This window comes from Pseudopodoces humilis, chromosome 2 (genome assembly GCF_049639895.1).
Source record: "Pseudopodoces humilis isolate 2021_Gansu_Grassland_sample_001 chromosome 2, ASM4963989v1, whole genome shotgun sequence".
Classification (NCBI taxonomy): domain Eukaryota; kingdom Metazoa; phylum Chordata; class Aves; order Passeriformes; family Paridae; genus Pseudopodoces; species Pseudopodoces humilis.
This window is the reverse complement of record NC_142201.1, coordinates 85,603,400-85,629,030: the sequence shown is the minus strand read 5'-3', so window position 1 is coordinate 85,629,030 and position 25,631 is coordinate 85,603,400. Positions and strand designations below refer to the sequence as shown.

At 42.1% G+C, this 25,631-nt stretch overlaps 1 protein-coding gene across 1 annotated transcript in view; it reads right to left on the bottom strand.

Annotated features, from left to right (window-relative positions):
• Nucleotides 1–6,879: 6,879 nt before the first annotated feature.
• LOC102110660 (ovostatin-like) overlaps nt 6,880–25,631 on the bottom strand; it is a 29,532-nt gene continuing 10,780 nt past the window's right edge. Inside the window, exons 14-36 of the mRNA XM_005531008.3 lie at nt 25,123–25,268; nt 24,601–24,744; nt 23,829–23,999; nt 23,118–23,238; nt 21,911–22,001; nt 21,023–21,251; nt 20,683–20,809; nt 19,939–20,060; nt 19,216–19,267; nt 18,780–18,863; nt 17,604–17,780; nt 17,056–17,137; nt 16,009–16,165; nt 15,466–15,540; nt 14,008–14,173; nt 13,227–13,447; nt 11,935–12,150; nt 11,682–11,806; nt 11,396–11,486; nt 8,954–9,025; nt 8,294–8,396; nt 7,459–7,533; nt 6,880–6,997 (exon numbers count right to left, since the gene is read on the bottom strand). Coding sequence (XP_005531065.2) covers nt 7,481–7,533; nt 8,294–8,396; nt 8,954–9,025; nt 11,396–11,486; nt 11,682–11,806; nt 11,935–12,150; nt 13,227–13,447; nt 14,008–14,173; nt 15,466–15,540; nt 16,009–16,165; nt 17,056–17,137; nt 17,604–17,780; nt 18,780–18,863; nt 19,216–19,267; nt 19,939–20,060; nt 20,683–20,809; nt 21,023–21,251; nt 21,911–22,001; nt 23,118–23,238; nt 23,829–23,999; nt 24,601–24,744; nt 25,123–25,268 — 2,825 coding nt within the window. The 3' untranslated portion in view covers nt 6,880–6,997; nt 7,459–7,480. The remainder of the gene's footprint in view (nt 6,998–7,458; nt 7,534–8,293; nt 8,397–8,953; nt 9,026–11,395; nt 11,487–11,681; nt 11,807–11,934; nt 12,151–13,226; nt 13,448–14,007; nt 14,174–15,465; nt 15,541–16,008; nt 16,166–17,055; nt 17,138–17,603; nt 17,781–18,779; nt 18,864–19,215; nt 19,268–19,938; nt 20,061–20,682; nt 20,810–21,022; nt 21,252–21,910; nt 22,002–23,117; nt 23,239–23,828; nt 24,000–24,600; nt 24,745–25,122; nt 25,269–25,631) is intronic.

The following is a 25,631-nucleotide window of genomic DNA, read 5'->3' as shown; positions in this document are numbered from 1 at the left end:
GCTTTTCTTGGCTTTCTGAGGCAGTTACAAACTTATTGCAACTTATTGCAAGTGTCCATTCCAAACAAGTCAATTTGCTAGTCATCACAATCCAGAAACTTTCTGAGTCTACTTTTGAGCGTTTAATCAGAGGTTTGAGTGGGTTAGGTGACATCCAAAGGTATACAGAGAAGGGTGGTTGTGTGTAACTTACTGTTATAACGAGCAGACATTTTGCCCCAAATTCAGGCTGGATTGTGGCTTTGGTCAGAAAGTGCACTGTTGTATCTCCAAGAACTAGCACTAGTCACGATGTCTTCTGTGCACATATACCTTCTGAACAGTAACCAAATGAAGGACAAAGATTACCCATGCATCCTATACCCAGATCATCCACTGCACTAGTTCAAAACCTCCACTAATCACAATGAAGAAGGTGCATCTGGTAAGGAAATAAAGAAAAAATGCAATAATCTGTAATAGAGAAGTTATTGAATTAATAGGTTTGCAACCAAACAAGTCTCCTGGATGAAAAAAATTAATCCACTGTAATCTTATAACAACAAAGGAAAACAGAGGCCATCCCATCTTCTTGTCTACAGCATATAATAACTTGTCTTTCACAGGAGAATCAAACAGTGTTCCATTGGATACAATAAAAGGGTTGTTTTCAGGGCAAATTTTTATGAAACCATTGACATTTGTTTTTCATTATATTTTTTATCATTATTATTTGTTGACTGCATGTCTTTGCTTTTGAAATCCTACCCATTCTTTCTAACTCAACTGAATATGTTCAAGAAGCTTGTGAAGATTGCTCTATGGGGAAGTCAGAGAGAAGAAACCTCATCACCAGGTCAGTATTTCATAGAATCATGGAATGATTTGGATTGAAGGGGACCTTAGAGATCATCCAGTTCCAACCCCACTGCCATGGGCAGGGACACCTTCCACTAGTCCAGGCTGCTCAAAGCCCCATCCAGCCTGGCCTTGAACACCACCAGGGATGGGTCACCCACAGCTTCTCTGGGCAACCTGTGCCAGTGTCTTACCAAGTTCACAGTATGAAAATTCTTGCTAATATCTAACCTAAACCCACTCTCTTTCAGTTTGAATCCATTCCCCCTTGTCCTGTCACTATATGGGCTTTTAAATAGTCTTGCTCCATATTTCTTGTAGCTTCAGGCACTGGAGGAGGTTCTTGGTTTTGGGTAATCTTGGAGAAATGTCTGTATACAGACAGATTATCTTGAATTCTTGACTCAAAAGGAGGCTTTTGCCAGCCCAGCTTTGAGTGTTAACCAAGCCATAACTTCAGACCTCAGTTACTTGTGCTTAGATGTAGCACACAGAGAGAGATTTGTGTGTTTGTAGATGGAGAGCAATGAGAGGGAACCTTGGCAACAGCAGAATAAGCTGTTTGATCTAGTTAAATTTGATACAGTTATCTTTGTTAAAAAATGCCTCACCAACTAAGTACAGGTGTCTTTCTGCCACTGAAACAGTCCTGCTGCTGCTGTAGTTAGACACCACAAATGGTGCCTTTATGGTTGTGGTTTGGTTTATTTGAGGCATTAGATATGCTCTACTAGTACAAGGTTATCTTTACAAATAAAATCTGTCTTGCTGTGAAAAGCTATAGTAATACTACTCAACTGCAATTAATTTTTTTCATATAGGGCTGCTCACTCACAGTAATTTCTGTGTCTTTCTGTGTGATTTCTTGACCTCAAATTTCACTCACTATTACTGAAAAGAGCTGTGTTTCTCTCCTGTGGGAATCCTCAAATGGCTTTAGGAAAATTACAACAGTCTCTGGAGCTCCATGTTTTTTTCCTGTTTTTGAAGAATTTGTGGCTGCTAACACTTCATATAATTCTAGTACTCCTTCTCACTCATGCAGTCTAAAGCAAACTTGGATGTGTCTGCAGGATCTGTAACCATATATTTGTGGTGTAGGCACTGTCAGCTGGTGAATGGGTTAATTGCTGCATTCAGAAGAAGATTAACACAAAGAAACTACAGCTACAAAAATTAGTTGAAAAGCACTGAATCAATCTGTGATTTTGGCTGTGACTACTTCCTATAAAACCATCTTTAAGAGGATTAGTTTGTAACGATTTGTTTAGCCATAATAAAGGTCGAAATGCTTGGTTTGGCCCAGGTGTTTAGGGAACAATGCTGAAACACGGTAACTACAGATAAAGTTCTACTTGGTCAATAGGGTCTCTAGTCAAGCATGCAAGATTTCTTTCATTGTTTGAAGATATGTGAGCCTTGGCAAAGTCCTCTAGCAGCTAAAAGGATGGTGAGGTCATAAAAGAAAATATGTATATCCCTAGTGGAACAGTCACAGCTTGCAGTGATTTTGATGAGTGATGGAATTTCTTTCAACAAAATGTGGTGGTGGGGAGGACTGAAGTTTATTTCAGTGGTCTATGATGCCTGGAAAAGGCAGCCATAAAAAAGATGAAGGTAGTTGAAGATCAGCCACTTATTTGTAAGATTTCAGTGACCATGTTGAGCATGGATGGGTCATCCATAACCTGTTTTCAAAACAGAGACGTTTCTCCACATGTATGTAGAGGCTGAGATCTGAGCAGGAATAACTGTGAGCCAAAGTATTAAACCTGTCTTTGCTGTGCAGTTTTGGTGACAAATGCCACTGAAACCTGGAATCTGACTACTGCCACCTACACAAGCCTCAGAGTAGATACTATGGATATACAAATGAAATTATCTTTCCTAGTTCTACACAGATTACCTGGCAGCTTTCAGGCTAAACTATGAATGCAGTGCTATAGTTAGGCTAATAAGAGAGTTTGCATTTCTTTTGGGAGTGCTTTGCAGATTTATTGTCCTTTCATGGACAAGAACTAGAGTTTTTCAGCCCTCCTTTCTTTGTGGTCATTATAGGCAGCATCAAGGGCTCAGTTCAAATGAGAAATCACCAAGAAAATATCTGAATAAGCCCCTCAAAAAATCTCTGGTACTTATTAAGTTAATTCTTCACACTTGCAAATATAAATCAGGTTTTTATTAACGGGGAAAAAGAAAGTACTTAACAATGAGTATCAAGTGGGGAACATTTGACATGTAATTTATAAAATGTAACAAGGTGGGAGAGCTAGTCTGGCTGCATGTTCCCCCAGAACCTCCCATGCCAGCAATCAACTCATGACTGGTACTGAGAAATGATCTTGTGTACCAAGAGCTGATGTGAGATGCACGTGATGTTGTCATGTGTTGGCTTTTCTGGCTACCAGAAAGGTGCCTGAGACCAGCCATCTCTAGCATGCTGAGGGATGCCCAAATAATTCTCTGACCTTTTCACCTCTGATCAAAAACCCCTAACCCTTTGTTTCTCTTTCACAGCTGTACACAACTATCCTCACTTTGTAGCTGCAACTTCTGCAGCATTTGGTAGAAGCATTTGCTTTCATTTCAGGTGACAACTCGTAACAGGCATATGTAGAAAGATGCAGCTCACTGAGGCTTTCATATTGCTTTTCTCTGCTTTATGGAAAGACTGTTTTTTAATTTAATTCTGCAGAAATGACTCATTGTAATGACAGATTTGTAAGTGTTTGAGGCTCCATTAGTCCCTCTTATTTTCTTCTCCTTCCCTCCATCAGCTTAGAGTGGAACACCCTTCCCAGGCTGGTTATCCTTCTTCTCTGGATTGACTGGAGAAAAGTCATACAGTTCTGCTTTCCCTTAGGAATACAGCCATCAGCCTACAGTTCCTACAAGAGTTTTACTGAGGTAATCATACCTCTAAAGTCTTTTCCTGCAGTTTCAGGCACTGTTGACATGAGAGACTTGAATCACCTGAATTGCAGGTTGGTCTGTGAGAAGAGAACTACAGAGGAGCAATGTTTTTATGTGTGTCTTTGGATTCAGCTTTATGGGCCAAAGGAAATTTCTTGGACATATTTTTGGTGGAAATGCTGTATTGTCTAATCCAAATGCTCTGAGGAAGGAAGGGTGGATCTCACTTCAATGCTGTAAAATGATGTTATCAGAACCAAGAGTTCATAGGAGATGAATGCAAGACATAAGACTTACATCTTGTAGTGCAGGGATTACCTCTTCTCATTTCTTTGAAGTCTATCTTCGGTGTAGGCATGATACTGCTATGACTTGAATGGGGAAGAGAGCTTGGGCTTAGGAGTCTGTCACAGCTGGCTGATAACACTAAATATTGGGGGGCTGACACTAAATGCTGTTGAGTACTTTGATCTTTTTGCCATTGACCAACATCTTGCTTCTAAATCCAATTTTTTGTTGTTACAAAGAATTTTTCTTTCCACCACGACATCCCAGAAATTGGACTTGTTCCAGACACATTATGGAAGGCGTGCAAATGCTATTCAGAGCCTGCAGCTTTCTCTCCCTTTATCTGTTATTATTATCTACTTGGCAGCAAAACAATACTCTTGTGTTACCTGATATATTAATTGCACCACTTTAAGGATGCCCCCCAGGGAGAGCCTGTTTGTGCCTTCAACCCCTGACCTTATGCCTGAAAAGTTTTTTGATTCATGCCCCTCACATAAAGGCTATTTCTGCTTTGTCTCCAGTGAAAATATATTCTGCAGCTATATATTGAACTGCTGAGCACTGTACAGAGCAAGCTGGAGGATGTGTCCTTGATGAAGACTTGTCAGTCTTTATTATCTTTTATTATCTTCCTAAACAGCTGAGGTTGCCAAGTTGTCTCAGGGCAAACAAGCTAGCCCCAGGCAAAAAGGGAATAAGAGAAAGTCCTGATTGTCCTCTTCTGAAGAACTAGGGGGTTTTGTTGCTATTGACCCATAAATGAACAGCACTAGGCAAAACTGTCTGCTGGAGAGTGCTGTGTGGAAATGAGGGAGTGACTGGAGCATCACATCCATGTCTAGTGTCACTCATAGTTGCTCACAGCACAAATGCTTTGCTATTACACAAAACAGTGTCAGAGTCCTGGCAGTTTATACCTCTGGGAAAGACTTCCAGAGCCTGTCCTGGCACATTCCCATGGACTACAGCAGATGGGTGCCTTAGGAACTGCACCTTTTTGCTGTTCACTTTTTTGCTTTTCACGGAAAGTGAAAGGGAAGACTGATTCGTGGTAGTTTTAGAGTTCTAGAGCATCTTTCTAACTACAGCAAACAAAGAAAACTGAGTGTAAATGCGTTTGCCATTTTTGGAGATGGGATAGAGCCCTCACCATTTTCTCATTGATTCACATGGTCCTACAAGCTCAGTATCTGAAGCTCCTTTCAATTGTTACATCTTTTCATCTGACTTGCATTGAGGTTAAGCAAACTGAATTTGTGAAGCAGAGCAGCCTCACATGATGCAAGCTCTATGAGAGCAAACATTGGGTCACTAGTTGCACTGCAGTTAAAGGAGTTAAAGAGGCGAAAGAAGGCTGTAAAATGCAGATTTTGCTAGGTACTGCTGGTATTGTTCCATCCACTCCCTCTCAACCTAGTGTTTTGGAAATCTGTGGTAAAATTTAAATGCTGTGCTTTTGAAAGCATCTGCATTTCATATCAGTTTCCATCTGACCAGGCTTGCAGTTGGCCATTCACTGGAATGGCATTAAACAAAGGCTTTTGTTTAGCAGCAGGCTGAGTTTACACAGCTGAGGAAGGTGGATTGAAGTAGCCTGACTGACCTCTCTTGAAGCTCACACAATCTTTTTTGCTGACAGGGATGGGAGAGCAAGGGGGAGTTTGGGGTCACTTGGCTCCTTAACATCTTCAGAGTCATAACTTACTTCTCAGCATGTGTCTGTCTGTATCAAAAGTCACCACAGGTCCCATGCAAACATGGAAACATTGCTTTCAGTGTGACTTTTTGGGTCAAGGGTTGTGCCCAAGGATTGCTTCTGATGGGAAGAGAAATACCGGGGATTGAAACGCAGTGTTTTGAGCAGAATTGACAGACTTGAAAGCTACTCACCTCACAACATCTTTTCTCAAAATGTCATTATTTTTTTCACTAGGTAGAAATTCCACCAGAATTCTCAGGGAAGAAACTATTCTTGTTTCTTGGTAAACTAAGTTTATATGCAACTTAAGAAAAAAAAAAAAGCAAAAAAGCAAAAAAAAAAAAAAAAAAAAAAGCAGATAACTCCATTCCCTTACTTTTGTCCATCCTAAGGAGAATAACCAGAAATATACATGGCACATGTGCTCATAAATGTTGTTTTATGCATCCAAGTGCCTCTTCAGGCTCTCCCGCACGCACAGTGCTACCACGTGAAAAGCTGCTCCCTGCCTGATGCTTTCACATGCCAGGTGGTGCATTTAGAGAGCTGAGAGAATCAGGGCATGGGGCCAGGTTCTCAAGGGTGTTAAGGCACTTAGTTCACATCAGCCAGAATCTAAATTCACAAAGAGCCTTGGGTTCCTATGTCAAATTCCTCATCTGTTTAGAGCAACTCTCTAGCTGCTTCCCAAGGTTTCCTGGGTCCTGGTGTTGCTGAATTGCTGAAATCTGCTTTTTTTTTTGCTGGACCCCAATGCCAGTCTCTAGCTGACACACCCTTCTGCTGGTTAGTTTCTGTTGGGCAGTTCTTAGAACAGAAGACTGAAGCTGGTGTTCTCCCCAGGTCCTTCCAAACCAACATTCATGTCCTCCCACGGCTTCCAAATTTCTTTTGCATCCTTCTGGGATTACGCTGAGCCTGAGGGGTTCTGTCATGATTTCCCACTGTCACAGAGGTTCCTGCCCTGTGAGGGAGGATTAGTTCCACTTGAGCTATCTCTGAGCAAGCCTAACATCCTACTGAACACTGCTCTCCTACCATATCCTGCACTGTTGTGTTCACCCATCTCTAGATAAACCCAGGAGCGAAGACTGGGACAAACACCATTGCCAAGCAGAATGTTTTATTACAAAGGGCAGTAAAATATGAGGTACTAATGTGAAGAAAACATTTCTTTCTAGATAGAGGCAAAACTTGCATAGAAGTTGTCTTCCTGGGATTAGAATTCTGTCATCTGTAGATGATTCAGTTCAATTGCTGAAAAAGGTGAGGATCAAAGTAATTTCTTTAGGATTTTCCTTCTGGATAATGGAAAGACCAAAACAAGTAAAATCTGCAGAAGCAGCAGCACATTATTCTCTGAGATTAGGATTTCTTAAGAGGAATCTACAGCCCAGAACACATCTAAAGCATTTACCTTTACACAAATCTCCCACTGGAATATGTAGTAAGTTTCAAAACAAGAGGGATGGTCAGAGTCAACAATTGCACAGTATCTCCCTTGTCAGGAATAGGACTTTATCTGCAGTTTCTAATCCACATTGAACCCAGTTCTCTTTGAAGTGTGGGTCATTCTGATCTACAGCAATATGGGATTTGCTTATTCCTCATTATTCTACATGTTTTTCATTGTGCTCCCAGAAAAAAAAAAAACAAACCAAGCCTCTTATCCTCTTCTTGTTCTACAACTGCTTGCCTGATAATTTTTGAATCATTACCTCTTCTGGCACACATCTGATTTCAGTTGGAAGAAGGGGAGCAGGGTGTGTTGTACTCTGAAAGGGCATATTCATCTGGAAAGAAGAAAGGAAGAAGACATTTGTATGAGAGTGAGAAATCGTTCTGACCCCTGTCTGTCTGCACCTGTCATTAACATGCTACAAAACAGAAAACATTTGATAAATTTTGTGGTAGACTCCCAGTTGTCAGGGCACCCAGTTGCAGGGCTGCATAGTCAGAGACCAGTGTGCTCTGACCACGTTTGCCAGGACACATCACTGCTGTCATCATGTAAGATGTGGATCAGGTGGCAGAAAATACACTCCAGGGTCAATTCTCTGACTGCTGCTGCTGCTCCTAATCTGCTGGGATGCAGTTCAAGCAAGGTTGTCAGGCATTTATTTTTCTAGTTCTAGTTACCTAAACTCCTGCTAAGTGGGACTGTCATTCCTACTTAAGTACTTGAAATCCACTAAGGAGGACCTTTCTGCTGAAGCTTGCTATGACAATATTAAGTAAAAAAATTAACTAATGCAGTTCAGGTAAATCAGGAACACTGCTACCTTTGAGTTATTGATTTTAACCATCATGTCCAAACTGTGGAAAGAAAGTGGAACCACATGTCTTTTTGTATGTGTTTTGTAAGAGAGAAGCTCTCATGTATCACTTTCTTATCTGCTTCATGTTGAAATGAAGCAAGAAATGTAAACACAGGAGGGCTGGAACTGTTTCTGCTCTGCAAAACCATTGCAGTTTAGTAATCAAAAGCAGCAGAATTGCCAAGTGGGTCTCTCCTTTGTCACAGGTTTTACAGAGGCCTGCTGGGTCACCTACCTGTTTCATAGTAATCATATATATGTACAGGCACTGGTTTGATGTCTGAGACAGCCAGGCTTTGCTCCACACCAAAGGAGAAGCTGATTTCCTTCTGAGAGACCTGGAAATGGCAAGACAAGAAGATGCATCAGAACTTTTCATAGCCATCCCTGAGGCTAAGGTTGAACAGATTCATTTCTGAATCAGACTGTGTGACAATGTGCCATTCTACATTTCCCTCCAGTTTCTAAACTTGATGTTAAATCAGATAATTGTTTAAAGGCTGTTGCTAAATATGTTTTGTTGCTAAAATTGTGTGCTCTTTTCTTTCTTCCTCTTCCTATTTCCATTACCAATTACCCCAACATAATTCCCTGTCAGTGTGGTTTTCAGCACATCAGCATTCATTCTGCAATCAAAAATTGCTGTTAGTTTCTTTCTTTGCCTTTTCCCAGACAAAAGCACCTTCAGTACCCCTAAGAATCTTCTCCTTACTTTTCTCCCTTTAATTACTTTGATGGCAATATCTCCATTATCCCCTGTGATGTTGGATTGAATAAAGAACCTCTTTAAGGCATGGGTATTGTTAATATGCTATTAATAAGATTTTTCTTTTATCTGGGAGCCTGTATTTAACTTCCAGTTTAATAAAACTGAAAGGAAACCTCCCAAACTTACCTTCTGAAGGTAGAAGAGTATGTGGTTGTTCTTGATGTCTACACGATCCACAACAGAATTGTCGTCCCGAAGCTTTAAATAAATCAAAATACAGAAATGTTAGCACGGGGGACTTGCCAAGGAGACTTAGAGATTCCACTGAAAAATACATTCCAAGTGGTTGCCGTGTTCCTTTTATGCCACCCCGCCATCTAGCCGCCAAAAAACGAAATGCAAGTTGAGTGTTTTTATAACCAGTCACAGTGATAAACAATTCCACCAAACAGCTTTGGTACTTGTCACTTTCATCATCAACCTAAGAATCCTTTCATTTCAGAGAGAATTTACAATTAATTTCTGCAGCTCAAGTTGACTCACTTAAAGAAAAGTTTAAAAACCTTTTAAAGAGAATGTGAACAAAATTATTTTAATATCAAAATATACAAAGCTAAACTATTCCAAACTTTAAAAACCAGCTCTTTTTCCCGAAGTGTATATGAAGAGGAGTAGGATGCCAAACAGAATAGCATCTCAACATAAAAAAATATTCCAAAGAAAATTAATGAATTTTATATAGCTCTAGCAAAAAAAAAAAAAATCAGGCCTGAATGCTGAATGATTATAAATACAAAAATGTATGAGCAGACTCTACAAATAATTTCATTATTTTTTTTATCTACTTGAATATTACAGCTCACGACTTGAAGGGAACTCATCTATCGTGAACCTAAATTGTATTAGGAACCTCAGGGAGGTGCATATCAGTGTTGTCCCCAGAACTGTCATCATCATAACCACATTTCTGGATAGTAAAGGAGGAGAATCCATAACCTCCTTGTTTTGGTTGTTTGTTAAACTGTACTGTAGAGGAAGAAACAACCCTTGTCAAAGGGATAATAATGCAAAATGCCAATTAAAGCAATTTAACTATGGCAGAAGTATTTCTCACACAGATTCTGTTAGGCCATGCACACAGACACTGAGGAGCACAGGGACCTGGGACCTGAGCAGAGACACTGGAGCACTCTGACCTGCTTCCCCTTGGGGCTGCCACAGGGCAGTGACCAGCCCATTGTCAGAGTGTGAGACCCACCAGGGGAGTCAACAGCAGAATATCCCTGGGTCACCTTGCAGACTGAAGGGGAATGCTGCCCACAGACCTCGGGGCTGAGTATGGGATGCTGGGACTCAAGACAGAGTTATTACAGGGTGTTTAGGGGAAGAGCCAGAAGTAACAAAGAGAAGGATAAAATCCAATTGGAAGGAAAAAGGGTGAAAAATGAGATAAAAGAGGCCAATTGTACGTGAACAGATTGGTGGTCAGCATACTTGTCTGCCCTGCACCTGATCACAACAACCTCTCCTGCCTTCTTATTAGTCTCTGTTCCCTGCAATTTTCCAGGGTAAAAGGCTCTCTATTCTGCATGAACGTGTGTGTAGGGAGTGCAAGTCACTGAAGAGAGGATCAGAGACCACAGGGACAGTGTGCCTGCAGTGCCAGCATCCTGAGACACCAGTCTTCATGCTTGGAGTGGCAGGGTTATGTATGTCAGCGTGTGGTCACTGGTGATAAACTGGAATAGCAGCCAGCTTCTGAGGCAGGCATTAACCCCACCCAAATGTTGAGACACCAGAGGACCTGACAGCTACCAAAGGGACCAGGGTGTCCAAACCTATTTCTGGAGAAACCATACAGTCTTGGAGGTGGACATCGGTCTGGAGCAGGTAGTGGAGAGTTATTTGCATGTGTGTGTGCATGAAACCAGGCAACCCCAGCTCACCTGCTGCATGTTTAAGAATGCTTATAGAGGCCCTCACCATGCATACATATGGGTGATGGGGACCTCAGTTCCAGGCCCTGCAGTGGGGGGTCAGGTGTTGAAGGAGGCATATGTCCAGGTGTCAGCAACTCCACAGAACAAGGGTTCAGGGACAGCTGCTGGGCAGACTGAGTGCCTGAGGCTAGCTACCATAAGGAGCCACATTGTGTATTTGCATGTATGTATGTGATGGTGTATATTTATGTATTCATTTATCTTTTCCACAAATGAGATTTTAATCTGGTCAGGCAGAAAAGGGAACAGGATAAGGCCATTTGAGCTGTGTTTGTGGAAATGATGTCTTTCCTGTCTACTCATCTGTGTGGCACCTATATCATGTATACATGGATATATATGTGTAGTGTGCATGTCTGCTTATTGGGAATATGCACTGAACTTTGCTGCTGGTTGGACCTGGGGATGTGAAGTCTTAGCTTTCCTGGGCTACTGGATTTGGCAACTCCTAACAGATCTGTCTTCAATACCTAAACAGCTATAAATTTGAAACACGGTGTATGTGAGAGAAGGTTATGCCCAGGGACATTGCAGTATCCTTATGGGCTCATATTTGCTAATCAGAGACTGTGTTTATCAAATTCCTGTGCTTTTAGGCTTTATCATTCACACTGGTCCCATTTGTTACCTTTTTCAGGGAAGATTCTTCAGGAACAAATCCTGAGAGCATTTTCACATCAATAATAGCCATGTTGGAGATGTTGCGGTTTCCTGTGTAACTAAAATGAGAAAAGTTCTGTTAGTCTGGCCTGCAAATGGAAAGAAGACCAGTGAATGACATTTTTAGCTCCCAGAAATCCTGTTTTTCTTCCTACAGCTGCAGAGCAGCAGTTAACTGCCTGTACTTAGATCCTTTCTTGGGTGCTTCACCAAACTGTGAATGCAAGGGGGGTAGGCCAGCAAAAGGAAGTTACCTGGCAGAGAGGACAAGGTCAAACTTTGGTGGATAGTTGCCTGTGCAAGACACATTTGCTGTCCTTACAGACAGAGAGAATCCTGCAGCTTTTTTTGGCAAATGGATGTTGTATCTCAGGGTGGTCTGAAAGAGATAGAAAGTGTGAGATGGTCACAGACCTAAAGGAGACCACAACATACGGAGAGGAATAAAGCATGGAGAGCCCACTGCTTAGTTCCCAGAGGATGGTGCTGAGTTCTCAGCTTGCTTACCTGCAGATAGACACAGCCAGTGCCATTCACCTCCACACTGTAACTCCCTGGAATAGTGGGCAAGGAAGCCTGCTGCAGTAAGAAGCGGTTCTTGTCATTCACCTGGAAAATCTTACTGGGGGTCTCCATGAAGTGGACTTTGACTGTATTAAGACTGTTTTTGGAGAAGGTGAGATATCCGTACTGGGATAAAGCTTGGAGAGCAACCACAGTGTCCTGAAAAGAATAACATGGTCCCAAATTAGATATGAAGGTGTAAGATGGTGTGTGGGATTAATGCAGTTCCTATTTCCCCAATGCTTTGTCAGTACTCATAAATGCAGGGGGTCTTTGCAAAGAGACAAGGAGACAAGACACAAGTTCTTGTAGAACTCATCCTGGTGGACAGAAAGCTGTCCCTGAGCCACCAATATGCTCTGGTGATGGAAAGGTCCATCTGCGGTGCATTAGGAAGGGTTTTGGCACTAAGTGGAGGAGATGATCCTGCCCCTCTGCTCAGCCCTAGGGAGGTGTATCTGGAGTCCTGTGTCCAGTCTGGGCTCCTCAGTACAGCAGACATGGAGCTCCTGGAGCAGGTCCAGAGTAGCATCATGACAAGAATGATTAAGGGACTGGATCATCTCTTACAAGGAAAGGCTGTCAGAACTGGGCCTGTTCAGCCTTGAGAAGAGAAAACTGAGAGGGGATCTCAGAAATATTTGAAGGGAGGGGATCCAGAGGATGGATCCAGGCTCTTGGTGGTGCTAAGCGATAGGAGAGGCAAGGGGCAGAAACTGATGCACGGGAAGTTCCACCTGAACAGGAGGAAGAACTTCACTGTGTGGGTGACTGAGCACTGGAACAGGCTGCCCTGAGAGGTTGTGGAGTCTTCGTCACTGGAGATATTCCAGAACCATCTGGACACAATCCTGTGCCATGTGCCCTAGGATGATCCTGCCTGAGCAGGGAGGTTGGAACAAATGGTCCCCTGTGGTCCTTTCCAGCCTGACCCATTCTGGATTCTGTGATTCTGGAGCAACAGATTTTAATTACCAAAGGAGACCAGGGATAAAGTCGTGTCAGCAATGACTGCTGTCCATGGATGACTTGGAATTCAGGTAAATTCTCATTGCTAAAAACCAAATTATGTGTAAAGCTATGAAGATCATGGTGTGCCTTTGACAAGGCAACCCATGCAAGCACCAGTATTATTCAAATCCATACACAGCCAGAAAGATTTGCCATTGGTCAAGGTTCAGCTTGCAGACTGTACTGCTCCAAGACACTTTCTTTTTACCACACCCAGTTGTTACCTGGCTGGAGGAAAAGCCACCATATGGGTTCTGTTGTTTGATAAGCCAGTACACAACACGGGAAATATAAGATAAGTCTTCTGGAATGAGTTTGGTTCTGTTGAGCAGAGCCAGGAGCACATAGCTGGTCATTTCAACCTCAGCAGAAGGGGCACGTGAATAGAAGTCAGAAAAACGTTCTGCTGGTGGCTTGTTTTCTCTCTGCCAGTAAATAGATCCACCTGAAAACAGAGAAGTATGGTGTAAAAAGCATGGAAAAAAAAAAGATTTTTCAGATCTTGGTGTCCTGAACTAGGTACATTTTACTTCTGAGCTGGAAAAGAAAACAGGAAGGGATGGAAAGGGAAATAATAAAAGCAGGCTGTATAAGACAAAGAGAGATTGAAGTGAAGGCACTTGACTTTTTGTAGAAGGATGCTAAGGCAATTGAAAAGAGGAGCACATGACACAGCCAAGCGAAGTGGGATTGTTCAGCATTACAAGAGGAAAGTAATTGGAAAATTAGGTACAATCTTCCAGTACCTTGGGCTGAGACATGCAGGGGACTCTCTCTCCCCCCTCCTAAATTATTTCAAAATTTCATAGATCAGGCCACAGCTCAAATTTTTGTGAAGCCAAAAGAGACAGACAGAAAAACTCCTAGAGATAAACTCAGTAGCATAACAGGCATGAAATGGGAAGGGAGAGCATTCATGACAAAAGTGTGCATCAGAGCAGCTTACATGATGTGACAGACCATCCCATCAGTGGCACTGCCTCTACCACGGCCATGTGCACTCACCAGCCCTGACAGCTGCCCCGTCCAGCTGCTCGAGGAAGAACTGGCGTCTTTCCTCTCTGCCAGCTAAGCCAAAAACATAGGCAAGGAGGGCCTGGTTATACAGGTTGTGGACCCCACTGTTAAATGCAGTCTCCAGACAGTTCATGCCACTCCGAACGACAGGATGCTGGTAATGCAAAACACAGTAGGGTGTCAGGTACCTGGATTTGTGTCTCCACAAAATACCTTTTAAATACTTCCATCACTGTTTAAGCTGCAATCTCTGACTCTTCATGTTAGAAATATACAGGATCCATGGCATATTTAAGGGCCTACAGAGTGTATCCTGTAAGAAAAATGACCTTCCACTCATGCTGTCTCCTTTCTGCATTTGTTTAGAGGCAGCACGGCCAGAATGAGAGAGCACTGTTTCTTTCTCTGACTCATGAGATGACCCTATTCAAGTGAAACCTTTGTCCCTCAGTTGCTTTAGCAATAAAATGTGGACACCATTTTTACAGAACTATGTAAAGTGTATTGAGACCTCATGATTAAGCAGGCTCTCTCAAATGCATATTGCTCATTTGCTAGCTGTAACTACCAAGGTAACTCTTCAGGCCTTTTAGCCTTATGGACTATCTCTGTGAACTCTTCTTCCTCTCGGACATCACCAGCACACTACTAACAATGTGGTCTCTCTGCAGCTTCACTTAAACCTGTGGCACCAGGTCTTGGAGCTTCTTATGAAGATATTGGAAACTAAATTCTTGTTGCTATAGAACTATTTGATTCTGCACAATGTTTTCATCCTGTTGGTCTCGTGTACCTTGATGATGGCCCATACCCCATATCTGAGGGATGTTCAAAAAATCAGCACATCTAGAACATGTCTGTCGGATTTGGAACAATTCTCCTCCTCCCCATTACATAAAAAACAAAGCATAAAAAGAAGGTCACAAGGATATGCAGGAAATATATTACAGAGAACAGAACTCAGCTTGCATTTCCCCATGCCTAGTACTACAACCAGCAGCTCATAATTTCCTTCCATTATTAAGGTTTCCATAGGGAAATGGAAACACAACTTGGAACTAAATGTGCAAAGGGAGTTTGTAGATGGAAGGTTTGGATAGTTTGAACTCTGGACTGGTCAAATTCAGAGAAAATTCCAAAGTGGACTCTGCATGGAGTGGGCCAGTTAGTCTGGATTTTGCATCTACTTAGACTACCATTGTCTAAAATAGCTGGATTCCTCAGGGATTTTTCAAGTGAATCCATGGGCACTGGATATGTAACTGATTTGTAATACTCATTAAAAACTTGCAGGGGATTGCAGGGCTCCGCAAAAGACTGTCTACAATCAACTACTGTCCTACAATCAGTATAGGAGTTCCTCACTGGAAAAGAATGCTGATGTGAGGACTATGACTTGTGCAGTTTGACAAAGGGCTGACTGGGCTCACAGCACCAAATACCTACTGCAGCAGAGTGTCCAGCCTCCAGCAATGATGCCACAACATAGGCTGTGAGGGAGTATTCAGCTTCTTCTCCACCCTGATGAAAAACAAGCAAAGAACTGGTTAGGATGAATGTCCTGGAAAGAAACAACATATGAATTAATTCATAGTTTATATATCAGTTATGTTTGAGATCAGCAGTAATTTCTGTCTCCGTGTGTGCACAGGAGCAAGAAAGATCAAGTTCACACAGGATAAAGCCAAAGTAATTGACTGCATCTTCTTGACTTTTGTACGTGTGTAATAGAGCAGACAATAGCTTGTGGCTGAGCACACAATTCAGTGGTGGAAAATAAAAAACCTGAGACTTACAACTCAGAAAGTTCTACTTGTTTTTACCTCATCATCAAGAGCACACATAAGATTCATGCCCTGATTGTATAGGAGAGACATGAGATAACAGTGCTAGGAAGAGTAAAGGTGTGGTGAAGAGTAAGCTTGTGTCTTATCCAAATAAATCCAGATGGCATGACTGGAAGTTTATGGCTATACTTATCTCAGTTACCTTCAAAGCATTGTTGAAATGTGATCCAGCATTTTCAAAGCAGCCATCTGACTTCTGCTTGCTTGCCAGCCAGATCAAAGTTTGAGACTGGACATTGTCATCAATGTAGATGTAGCGCTTGGCTTGCTCCAGTGACTTGTACACAAAGGCAGTGAGCCTGCAGGTGATCCAGAAACAGAAAGCAGGTATGGAGTAAACAAGACCAAGGACATTTACCAGTGCATAGGATGTGCATAGAAAATGACATAAAAAGAACTTCATAATGTTTGAGGTAAAAGAAGAAAGTGTTTTCTAAGTTTTAAATAAATAATATACATAAAATCCTGATACTAAAAATTGACTGGATATGTCTCCATTACTGTGTTGAAACCATTCTTTTACAGCAGCGGTAAAGTATAGACACAGTTTGATGATTGATGTTAGCAATTTCTGGTCTTAGTTAATTGAATTATGAAACAAACCAGGTTGGAAGTGACCTTTGGAAGTCTCCTGTTCAACCAGCCGCTTAAACTAAGGCCAGCTTCAGAGCTGTGTCAGGCTGCTCAGTCTTTTGTTCAGTCATGTGAAAGTCTCTAGAGATAGAGATATCCACATCCTCTCTGGACATGTGTCTCAGTGCAACAGTCTTCTCCTGGGGAAGCTGTTTAGCCCTTCTACCCACTTTGAGTTGTCTCTGTAGCAACTTGAGTAAGCACAAACTCTTGCCTTTACTCTGTGCAGCTCTGACAAGAGGCTGACTGTATTTCCTCAGTCCCCATCTAGGCAGCAGCAAAGGTTACCCAGGTCTTCCATTAGCTTCTTCTTCTACAGGCTAAACAAACCCAGTTCCTTCAGTTTCCTGTTGAACATTATGTACTCCAGCTCCCAACCATCATACTGTCCTTTTGTTGCCCTCATTCCAGTTATTAATTTCTCCTTTACTAAGAGGTTTGAATTAATTGAACTATATTAATTTAGGCTATTAAAAATAAGAATCACTGAATACTTTGATCCTTTTTCAAAGCCTAAAGGTCCTGTGCTAGGGAAATAGAAAGTGTCATCACATACCATACACTCCCTTCTCTATCTCGTAACCCAAAGGAGCTGTAGGATCCATCCCGGTGTTTGTATGATAGCTGTTTCTGGTAGCCTGGAAACACAATAAAGAAGACACATTTTCTAATCAATTTGTTCAACTGAAGCAGCAAGACTTTTGGATTTAGTATCAGGTAATGTATGTCTGGTGAACAATGCCAACCACTATGAATCCCAGCTGCTTTTGCTCCTGGAAGAACGACTTGCTGCTTTTGGGGTGCTCCCATTGCCTGCTCCTACGCAATTACTGTGGTACTGGAATTCAGAGATCAGTGCTCGCCATGTAGAGCTGAAGGGTTCAAGGCAAACAATCACAATATTAGATCACAGAATCACAGTTTATTCTGAGTTGGAAGGCACCAACAATGGTCATCAAGTCCACCTCTGAACCATACAAAGGACCCCAAAAATCACACCATCTGCCGGACAACATTGTCCAAATGCTTCTTAAACTCTGTCAGGCTTGGTCCTGTGACCATTTCCCTGGGGAGGAAGATGGAAGAATCTGAAAAACCTCTTACCTGTGGATAAATAACCAGTACCCCTGACTCTAATCTCTTCAGTCAGCTGCCCAGTCTTATTCAGATAATCCAGGGCATAGATGTTGGGTGTGAACAAGGCCATGTTCTGTTCTCCGCAGCCATAAGGCATATGGAGGAGGTTATCTAAGTTCCGCAGGGCTGTACCCAAAATGTCTCCTGAAGAGTGAAAAATGCATGAAGTCAGCTCAGTTCAGACATGTTTTTATTACATAGCATTATACATTGCTCTATACTTTCTTATTATGAACCCAAGGGCAGTGACCAATATAGAGTAATCATAGTAACCAAAGACACATCATAGAAGACAAGTGCTAAACTGTCCCCGTTTTTTCATTTCTTATCTGGGTGATGGAAACATAGGAATCTTTGAGAAACTGAGAATTTGAGAGAAAAAAGTGAGCACCACTACGGGCTGGCATGGCTTCTGAGAACCAGCTGTGAATCCTTGGAAGGCTTAGATTTCCCTGCCCTTTACAACCTGCTTCCTGTTTTCGCACGTACATGTGAAAATGTTGTGTGGGGTATGATGCTGATGGGCTGCAGAGGCTGTAATTGCACAGCATCAGCACACCTCACACAGACACAGGCACCCAAACCAGCCGTGTTTAGAAAACAATCTGAGCTCAGAACCTCAAAAAATTTTCACTGAAGAGAACCTTCAAGTCTTAATAATGACTTTCAGATTAACAGAGTCAATTGAGACCTGAAACTTTTATTCTATGAGAACTTAATTGACTTACAAATGTTTTTCACTATGCAAAATGATAAATTTGAAATTATGCAGTCAGCAAAGTTCTGAAGATTTCTTTCCAAGAAATTAAGATAATCTTTTTCAAAGAAGTCTGCCTTACGGTGCTTTTCATCTGAATCAGCTGTTTTACTACACTGAACTGGATATGTTTAATGCAGTATAATCTGAAATGCAATATAAATGGAAATTATTGGACCATTTTGTTCTCTCTTGATATGACAGAATTGTGAGCAAATTTTGCCTCTCACTGCCATTTTGCAAAGGAGAAAAGTTACCTTCTAAAATCAGGCATAATTACTTCTTCAACTTTACATAAGGTTTGTGTGTGTATACACACAATGATGACACTTGGTGCAGCAGAAAAGAAACGCCATTTTGCATTTAGTCTTATGTACTAAACTTACCAATGACAGAAAAATAAGCTCTGGCTGATCCCTGCACTAGGTTTCTTGGCAAGCTGAGAGACACCTGTTCAGAAATCTTTTCGCCTGATGAGAAAATGTGAAAAGAAGAGTTGTTAAAATTACAGGTTTTTTTACAGAAGTTTTACTGTTATAGTCTTCAGTCTGGGTAAGGAAAATGCCACAGAGACTTGCCCAATGAGCCAAAAGTATCTTAAAATCTTGAATTTTAGCCTTGCATCCTGACCCTATGTCCTGGTCATCCTAGGACACCCTGAATATCTCTTTCCTCCCCTGGAAGGGTCTCTGGTTTTGTAGGACAAGATCTACCAGACAGTGGAGCAGTTCCACTTGACTCCTTGGAATGAATAAATGAATGAATGAACAAATGAACAAACAAACGAATGAATGAATGAATGAATGAATGAACTTGCCTTACCCTTTGCACAGACGAGGGAGCTCTGAGTCAATTCCTTTTTAATACCTTCAGGCTGTTTGATTGCCATGAAGTGGTCAGGAAGAGAAAGAAAAATGCAGAACATCACCATGAAACCATGACATTTATCAGGGTAAGACAGTATGTGAATATGGCTGTCCAGACAACGCACCTCTTGTACCCAGTCCTACCCTAGCTCTACTAGAATATCTCTTGGTCCATGGCTCCCTCTCTTACACACCATCCTTTTCCAAAGCACCTTCCTACTCAAAGAGCAGTTAAAAAATAGGTATTTCTAGCCTCAGAGAGGGACTCTGGCCAATTAATCCCATGTAGCTTTTGTTTTATGATGCTCAAGACAAGCCCTTTTCCTTTTATATCTTCCCTCCATCCTCCTCCTTAGTATTTGAGTCACATGCTAAAGGTACTAAAAAGTAAGGTATGGTTAAAAGTAAGGTTTGGAATCTCCTCCCTTCTGGCAACATGGGCTGTCAGGACACGTGCTCATGGTCCCAAGAAGGAGACAGAGGGAGGAGGACAGTCAATACCTGTGACCACGATGATTTCCACCCTTGTTTTGGTGTGGAGAAGCTTACTGTGCACAGGTACTGTTCTCCCTCCTCACTGTACTGCACTCCCTCCCCCACTCCTAACTGCTTCTAACCCTCAGCCACAGGAATTCCAATTTCCATGAGGTAGAAAGCACCTGCCAATTTCCCACTGTACCTCAACAAGTAGGGTTTGAATCAAGGTGTCCAAGTAAATGGTCTTCTCTTCTGGAGATGTGCTGTTTCCAGTACCTCTGGTGCTCAGTTTGGCCTCAGCAGTAACCACAAATTTCACCTCACCTGGAAAGCCACCCACCAGCCCAGGAAAATGAAGTTATCTTCAATGTCTACAACTACCCCTGGTTTTGACTGCCCCTTCTAGGCTGATGAAGTGCTGAGAAATTATTTTCTAGAAAGGCAGCTCAGTAAAATCCAATTTTATCAAGATTCCTTATCCATTTGTTAGTGGAAAGGAGTGCTTGCCTGGGGCCCTGGTATGGAGAATGAAAAAGGGGGTCATCCTGGCCAAAAAACAGACATTCATTACCAATTTCCACTTTTCTTAGCCTTGTACTGAATTTTCTCTGGCCTAGGGCAGCGTTGCGATAGTTTAATTGTAGCTCTTCTGCCTTTATGCATATTTCAGCTTTCAGAGCACTTACACATGCAAGTAATTACAACTGCTTTTAAAAAAAAAGACAGTGTGGACTTGAAGGCAGTGCAGATTAACACAGCTATAAAACTGGGAAGGAGCAGTGTCCTTATTGCCCACTGAGAATCCGGTCCAAAACTATTAGCAAATTATTAGCAATTAATGGAGCTGTCCAGAAATACCTGCTTGTGGATTATTAATGCTGTCCTAAAGGGTGGGAGTAGAAAAATCAAACAGGGATATATCAAGGTGGCAAAAAGACATACTTACCCAGCTTTTGGGGGCTAACAGCCCACATATATGTTTTTCTTTCATTGGCACACACCGTTGCTGTGTTGCCCCCCGACGAAAGGATCTCTGCCTCATAGTCACTTGACTGTCCCAGTATGGCACTGATCTGAGACAAAGAAAGAAGGAGAAAGATTACAAATGAAAGAGAATGACCTTAAAATCAGGCTGCAGAGCAAAGGAGGCTGCTGCATTACTCAGTATTTATTGTGTTTTGCACAGCACAGTACCCATACCCTCTGCTGAGGTTCCTCCTTCAAGAGCAAAAAGATCTGTGGGAAACAAGCAAACCACACAGGAAGTAAAAGGGAACTTGATATACCTGGACACACTTGTTGAGGTAGTTGAAGACATTGGCTATTAAATTAAATTTTTCTCCTCGAGTGACAGAGTAGGGCAGGGTGAGGTCCACAAAGAATGGTTGGAATGCTGTCAGGGAAACGGGTGAGGAGATGCCAAACCCAGCATCATCCTGCACACAGAAAGCGCTGGCTTTCCATTCTGTGATGGTGTCAGGAATTGTATAAGACACATCGACCTCTCCTCTGGAACTGAAGAGAATAAGAAGCAAAGAATGAGAAATGATCTTTGGAATTTTTCAAGACAAGTAGAACAGGTTTTCTGCCTGTGTTAGAACTTCTGTTTTCATCTCACTTTCTACAAGACACCTTTCCGTATATTAAAAATAATGTTATAATGCTTGAAGTAAAGATAAAGGTGCTGGTTAACTACATGTTAAAGCACTCAAATACTCAACACTTTAAATTTAGAAATACCAATTGTTGAAAAAACAGAATGCCCAGCCACACAGATTAGAATCAATAAATTTAGATGAATGTTCTAAAACAGCATCTGAAGGCATAGTTAAGATGGAAATATTCTCATTGCAGATGCTGTGATAGCCTGAAAGAAAATAAAATAAACTGAATTTTTAGCTGCTGAATTAAAATTTGGATGAAAAATAACAAGCTCCTTCTCTCTCCTTAAAAAAATAATTTTATTTCACTCTTAGCCCCTATTTATTTCTCCCCACCAGAATGACAGGGAACAGAGCACAGAATATTTGCTTGCAATTGTCATTGATCAAGACGGGAAAAGTAGACCCACCTCTGCAAAGCAAATATATATTCTGTGGTTCCTTCCCAGAGTCCATTTTAGCTAAATGAATCAACTCAAAAAGGAAGAAAGTAGTGAAGATAAACATGCTTACTCAGTGTCCACCAGTTCCCAAATCCAGGTCTCGGGGAAGTATTTCCGAACACTGCTGAAACCACCACCCCCACCAACAATCGCTGCCTCACCTAGAAGTGGGGATATGGTTAAAGGATAGTATTAGGATATATATTATATTAGTATATAGGATAGTTAAAGAAGAGATGTCATGTGAGAAGAATCTGAACTTGTCAGATATGCTCCACCACCACAAACAAACACTAAGTATCTTGTTTGAGCATTTTTTGATTTCCCATCCCCTCATATAACAGGGAAAATTCTAAGAGATATGGGGATATGCAAAGAAACAATTTCTTATCGGTTCTCTTTTCCCATTGGAAAATACCAGAAATATTAGCTATTTTACAAGACATTTCACTTCATTTCACTCTGAAAGGTCTTGTCATTCAGTTAGGAAAGTGTGTTCCCCATCCTCTTCAACTAGCTCTCTCTGATTTGACAGTGGGCACTAGTAGCCAGTATTGTCATCAAAGCTTATAAAAGCTTTACAGTGACTTAGAATCACAGAATCATTGAAAAAAAAATAAAGAAAATCTAGGTTGGGTGCAAGCCCTGTAATTTTCTAGTCCAACTTATTGAAGTAGGACTAACTTCAAAGGCAGTTCAGGTTGCTTCTTGTGCAGCACACTTTTGAAAACCAGCAGTGATGGAGACTCCAAAACCTCCTGGAGATTCCCTTACAGTGTACTGGAATTCTCCTGAGGAAGAACTTTTTCCTAATGTTGAATAACACTGTATTTTGTGGCAACTTATGATTGCTACTTTTGCTCTTTTGCTGGGCAATCTGACTTGATGGAGAGATAATCATAACTTTTGCTGATCTATAAAGGGTTTGGAGACTATGTGCTGAGTGTGCCACATGCTGTGTGAAGTCTTGACTTTTAAATATTTAATTGAATTATTATTTGATGAACGGTTCTGACCTGAAAAGCCCTGAAAAGTCAAATATCAGTTTATAAAAGAAGCAGCATCACAGTATTCCCCATCTTTTCTATATGCACCTGCACCTGAAACAGAATTGATTCTACTGCAAGGACTGCCAGAAGGAGATTACAGGATGTAAAATGGAACACACAGGCCTATTTCCCAAAACCCTCCAGTATAATGACTGTTATTTTATACAAGCAACAGTTTTAAAGGCCAGGTAGACTGAGGCTGGAGATACAGGATGAACTTTCTTTTACCTAAGGCCTTGAGATTGGAGTCAGAGTAGTGAGAAGGGTAATTTTCCGTATCTGGTCTCTCCTCATTGCACAGAACTGGTTTCCGTAGCACAGAGTTGGTGAGCACTTTCAGGCCCATATCCTAAATGAGAAAGAATCTATCCAATCACTCAGGGCATTCACTAGCTGCCAGTGCATATCACTGATTATCATTCCTTTCATTTTCATTTCTCCCCTCCCTCATCCCATTTCATCCCATTCTTTCAGCCTTGAATGTCTTCACCTCGCCAACCTCTGTGTATTTCTTATGGAGCAGTGACACCTTGTGTTCTGCAAAGAGCAGGGATGATGAGTCTGATGTTGGCCTTATGTCTTAGGGCACAGGACCAATGGGCAGTGGAGCCCAGTGTACCAGGAGCCATGTAGCCTGCACCACAGACACAGATCTGCACAAGAAATGCCTGAAGTCATGAGCCAAGGCCATGGTCCTGCTTAGGAAATGTCTGCTGAACTATGGGTAGCAACCCAGTGTTTTCTAGCAGTGATTTTCAGACCTCCTGAGTAAGTGATGAGGAAAAAAAAGGCAGAAATTGAGTGATTGGAGGCTTGAGGCAGTTTCAGGCATCAGCTGCCTTCTCTCAGCAAGAACCACCACCTGAGAAAGTTGAATGCTAATGCAGATGAGTTCTGGAATCCCTCCCACTTAAAGAGCCTCCCACACAGACCACATACCCTGAAAATCCTGTAGACATCTCCATCACGGCTGACATTCACAGGTTCAAAGTACAAGCCATCAGAAAAGATGGTTTTGGATGGGGTACACATCTGTGGCCTGTCATCATCCAGGTTGAGCCCATTGTAGTAATAGCCATATAAATCACCCCCACCAAGCTGGTAGTACACCTGGAGGTGAGAATGACTAGTGTAAGCACAAGGAAGGTCTCAGGCAGGTGCAAAATCACAGATATTCAAAGTTTATGGTGTTCCCTGAGCAATCCTGTAGACTTTGGCTTAACTAGTGATGTCTGCCTAGAGATGAATAGGCAATTTGGCCTGAACTGTACCCTGCTCCCTCTGAGCCACAATGGCTTTGTGGAGTGAACTTGAACAGAAAGCATGGAGGTACACTCTTGAGCTAAGCAAAGAGAAGATGAGTTTTACAAGACACTAGCTGTCATCCACAGCTTTTGTTCTGAGCCCAAGGCCTACCTGAGCTGTAAAAATGCAATTTTGACATAATCACCCTACAGTGAGGAAATAAGCTGTCAAGGATTTACATAAGGCATATTCTTATAAGGGGTATATGTTACACTGCCATGCTTCCCAAAAGTAGTGTTGTGCCATCAATTTCTGTCTTTGAAGCGTATGATTGCCTTAGCCCTGCCTTTAAACATAGATGTCTGTTTCCAGAGGAAAAATAAAAATACAGTCAGCAGCAGAGACATCAGTTAGGAACTGAGTTGTTCCTTGCTCAGAATAACACAGGACTGGGGATGTGACTTACACTCTCGGCAGATAACTCTTGCCCAGACTGAAGAAAGATGCTCTGAATTGCTCTCAGGGCACAGTGAGAGCTGGCAGCAGCTTCCAGGTGGAGTCCAACTTTAGAGCCCGGGAGACCCTGCTTCTCAGAGAACTTGAGCTGGACCTGGAAATCAGAACATCCAAGACAATGCCACGGAAATAAGGTGAGTCGCACTGGCACAGGTAAGTAAATCTCCACTTCCATCGGCACTCACTGTTGTCTGTAGACAAAGCTCCTACCGCTAGATGGCCCTTCCAGATCCGTTTGTAAAAATTCACATAACCCCCCCCCTAGCCACCCTTCTCTCTCCACTGTGTGGAGAGTTTTGTCTGAGCCTGATCATATGTGCCAGTTCCAGGGACAGCTTCTCGTGATCCCAGACATACTTGCGCCTTTTCCATTCCTAAATGCCATCCCCAGTGCAGGGCTCCTGAGATCATTTCCTGAGCCTTTTTCAGCAAACCCTGACCTATCCCTTAATAAGAAATCAAAGGTTTCCACCTTGTTTTTGAAGCATATATCACTGTGTATCCTGGAGCTGTCAGCCACTATCTCTCCATGAGGATGCACCGTGTAGAGCAGCAATCTGGCGCTGGGGCCAAGCTTCTCAGTGATGGTCAATGTGATGGAAAATGTACCTCGGGGAGCTGTGGAAGGGACATGGATCAGGGGAGGACAAGCCAGCAAAAGAGCTTAGGCAAACATCAGCTTTGGTGGAAGGACCACATTTTTATTTGTAACCTATAAGCACTTTTAAAGCCCAGGGAACTGGATATCAGAAGATTCATCTCTCAGTGACTGAAGGACAGCTCCCATCAGCAAGGTAACAGATGCAAGCTGGAGGATGCTGAGACCAGGGTGCTTTGCAGAGAGAGTTCTGCGCTGGGAAGAAGTTAAACATGGAAATCTGTGCACAATTGCTATGAGAAGAGCATAACATTGCCTTTGGGTCTCAAAACTAGAACCTCCTACACCAGAGGAAATAGAGCAATATCCTGGGTTAAAAGAGA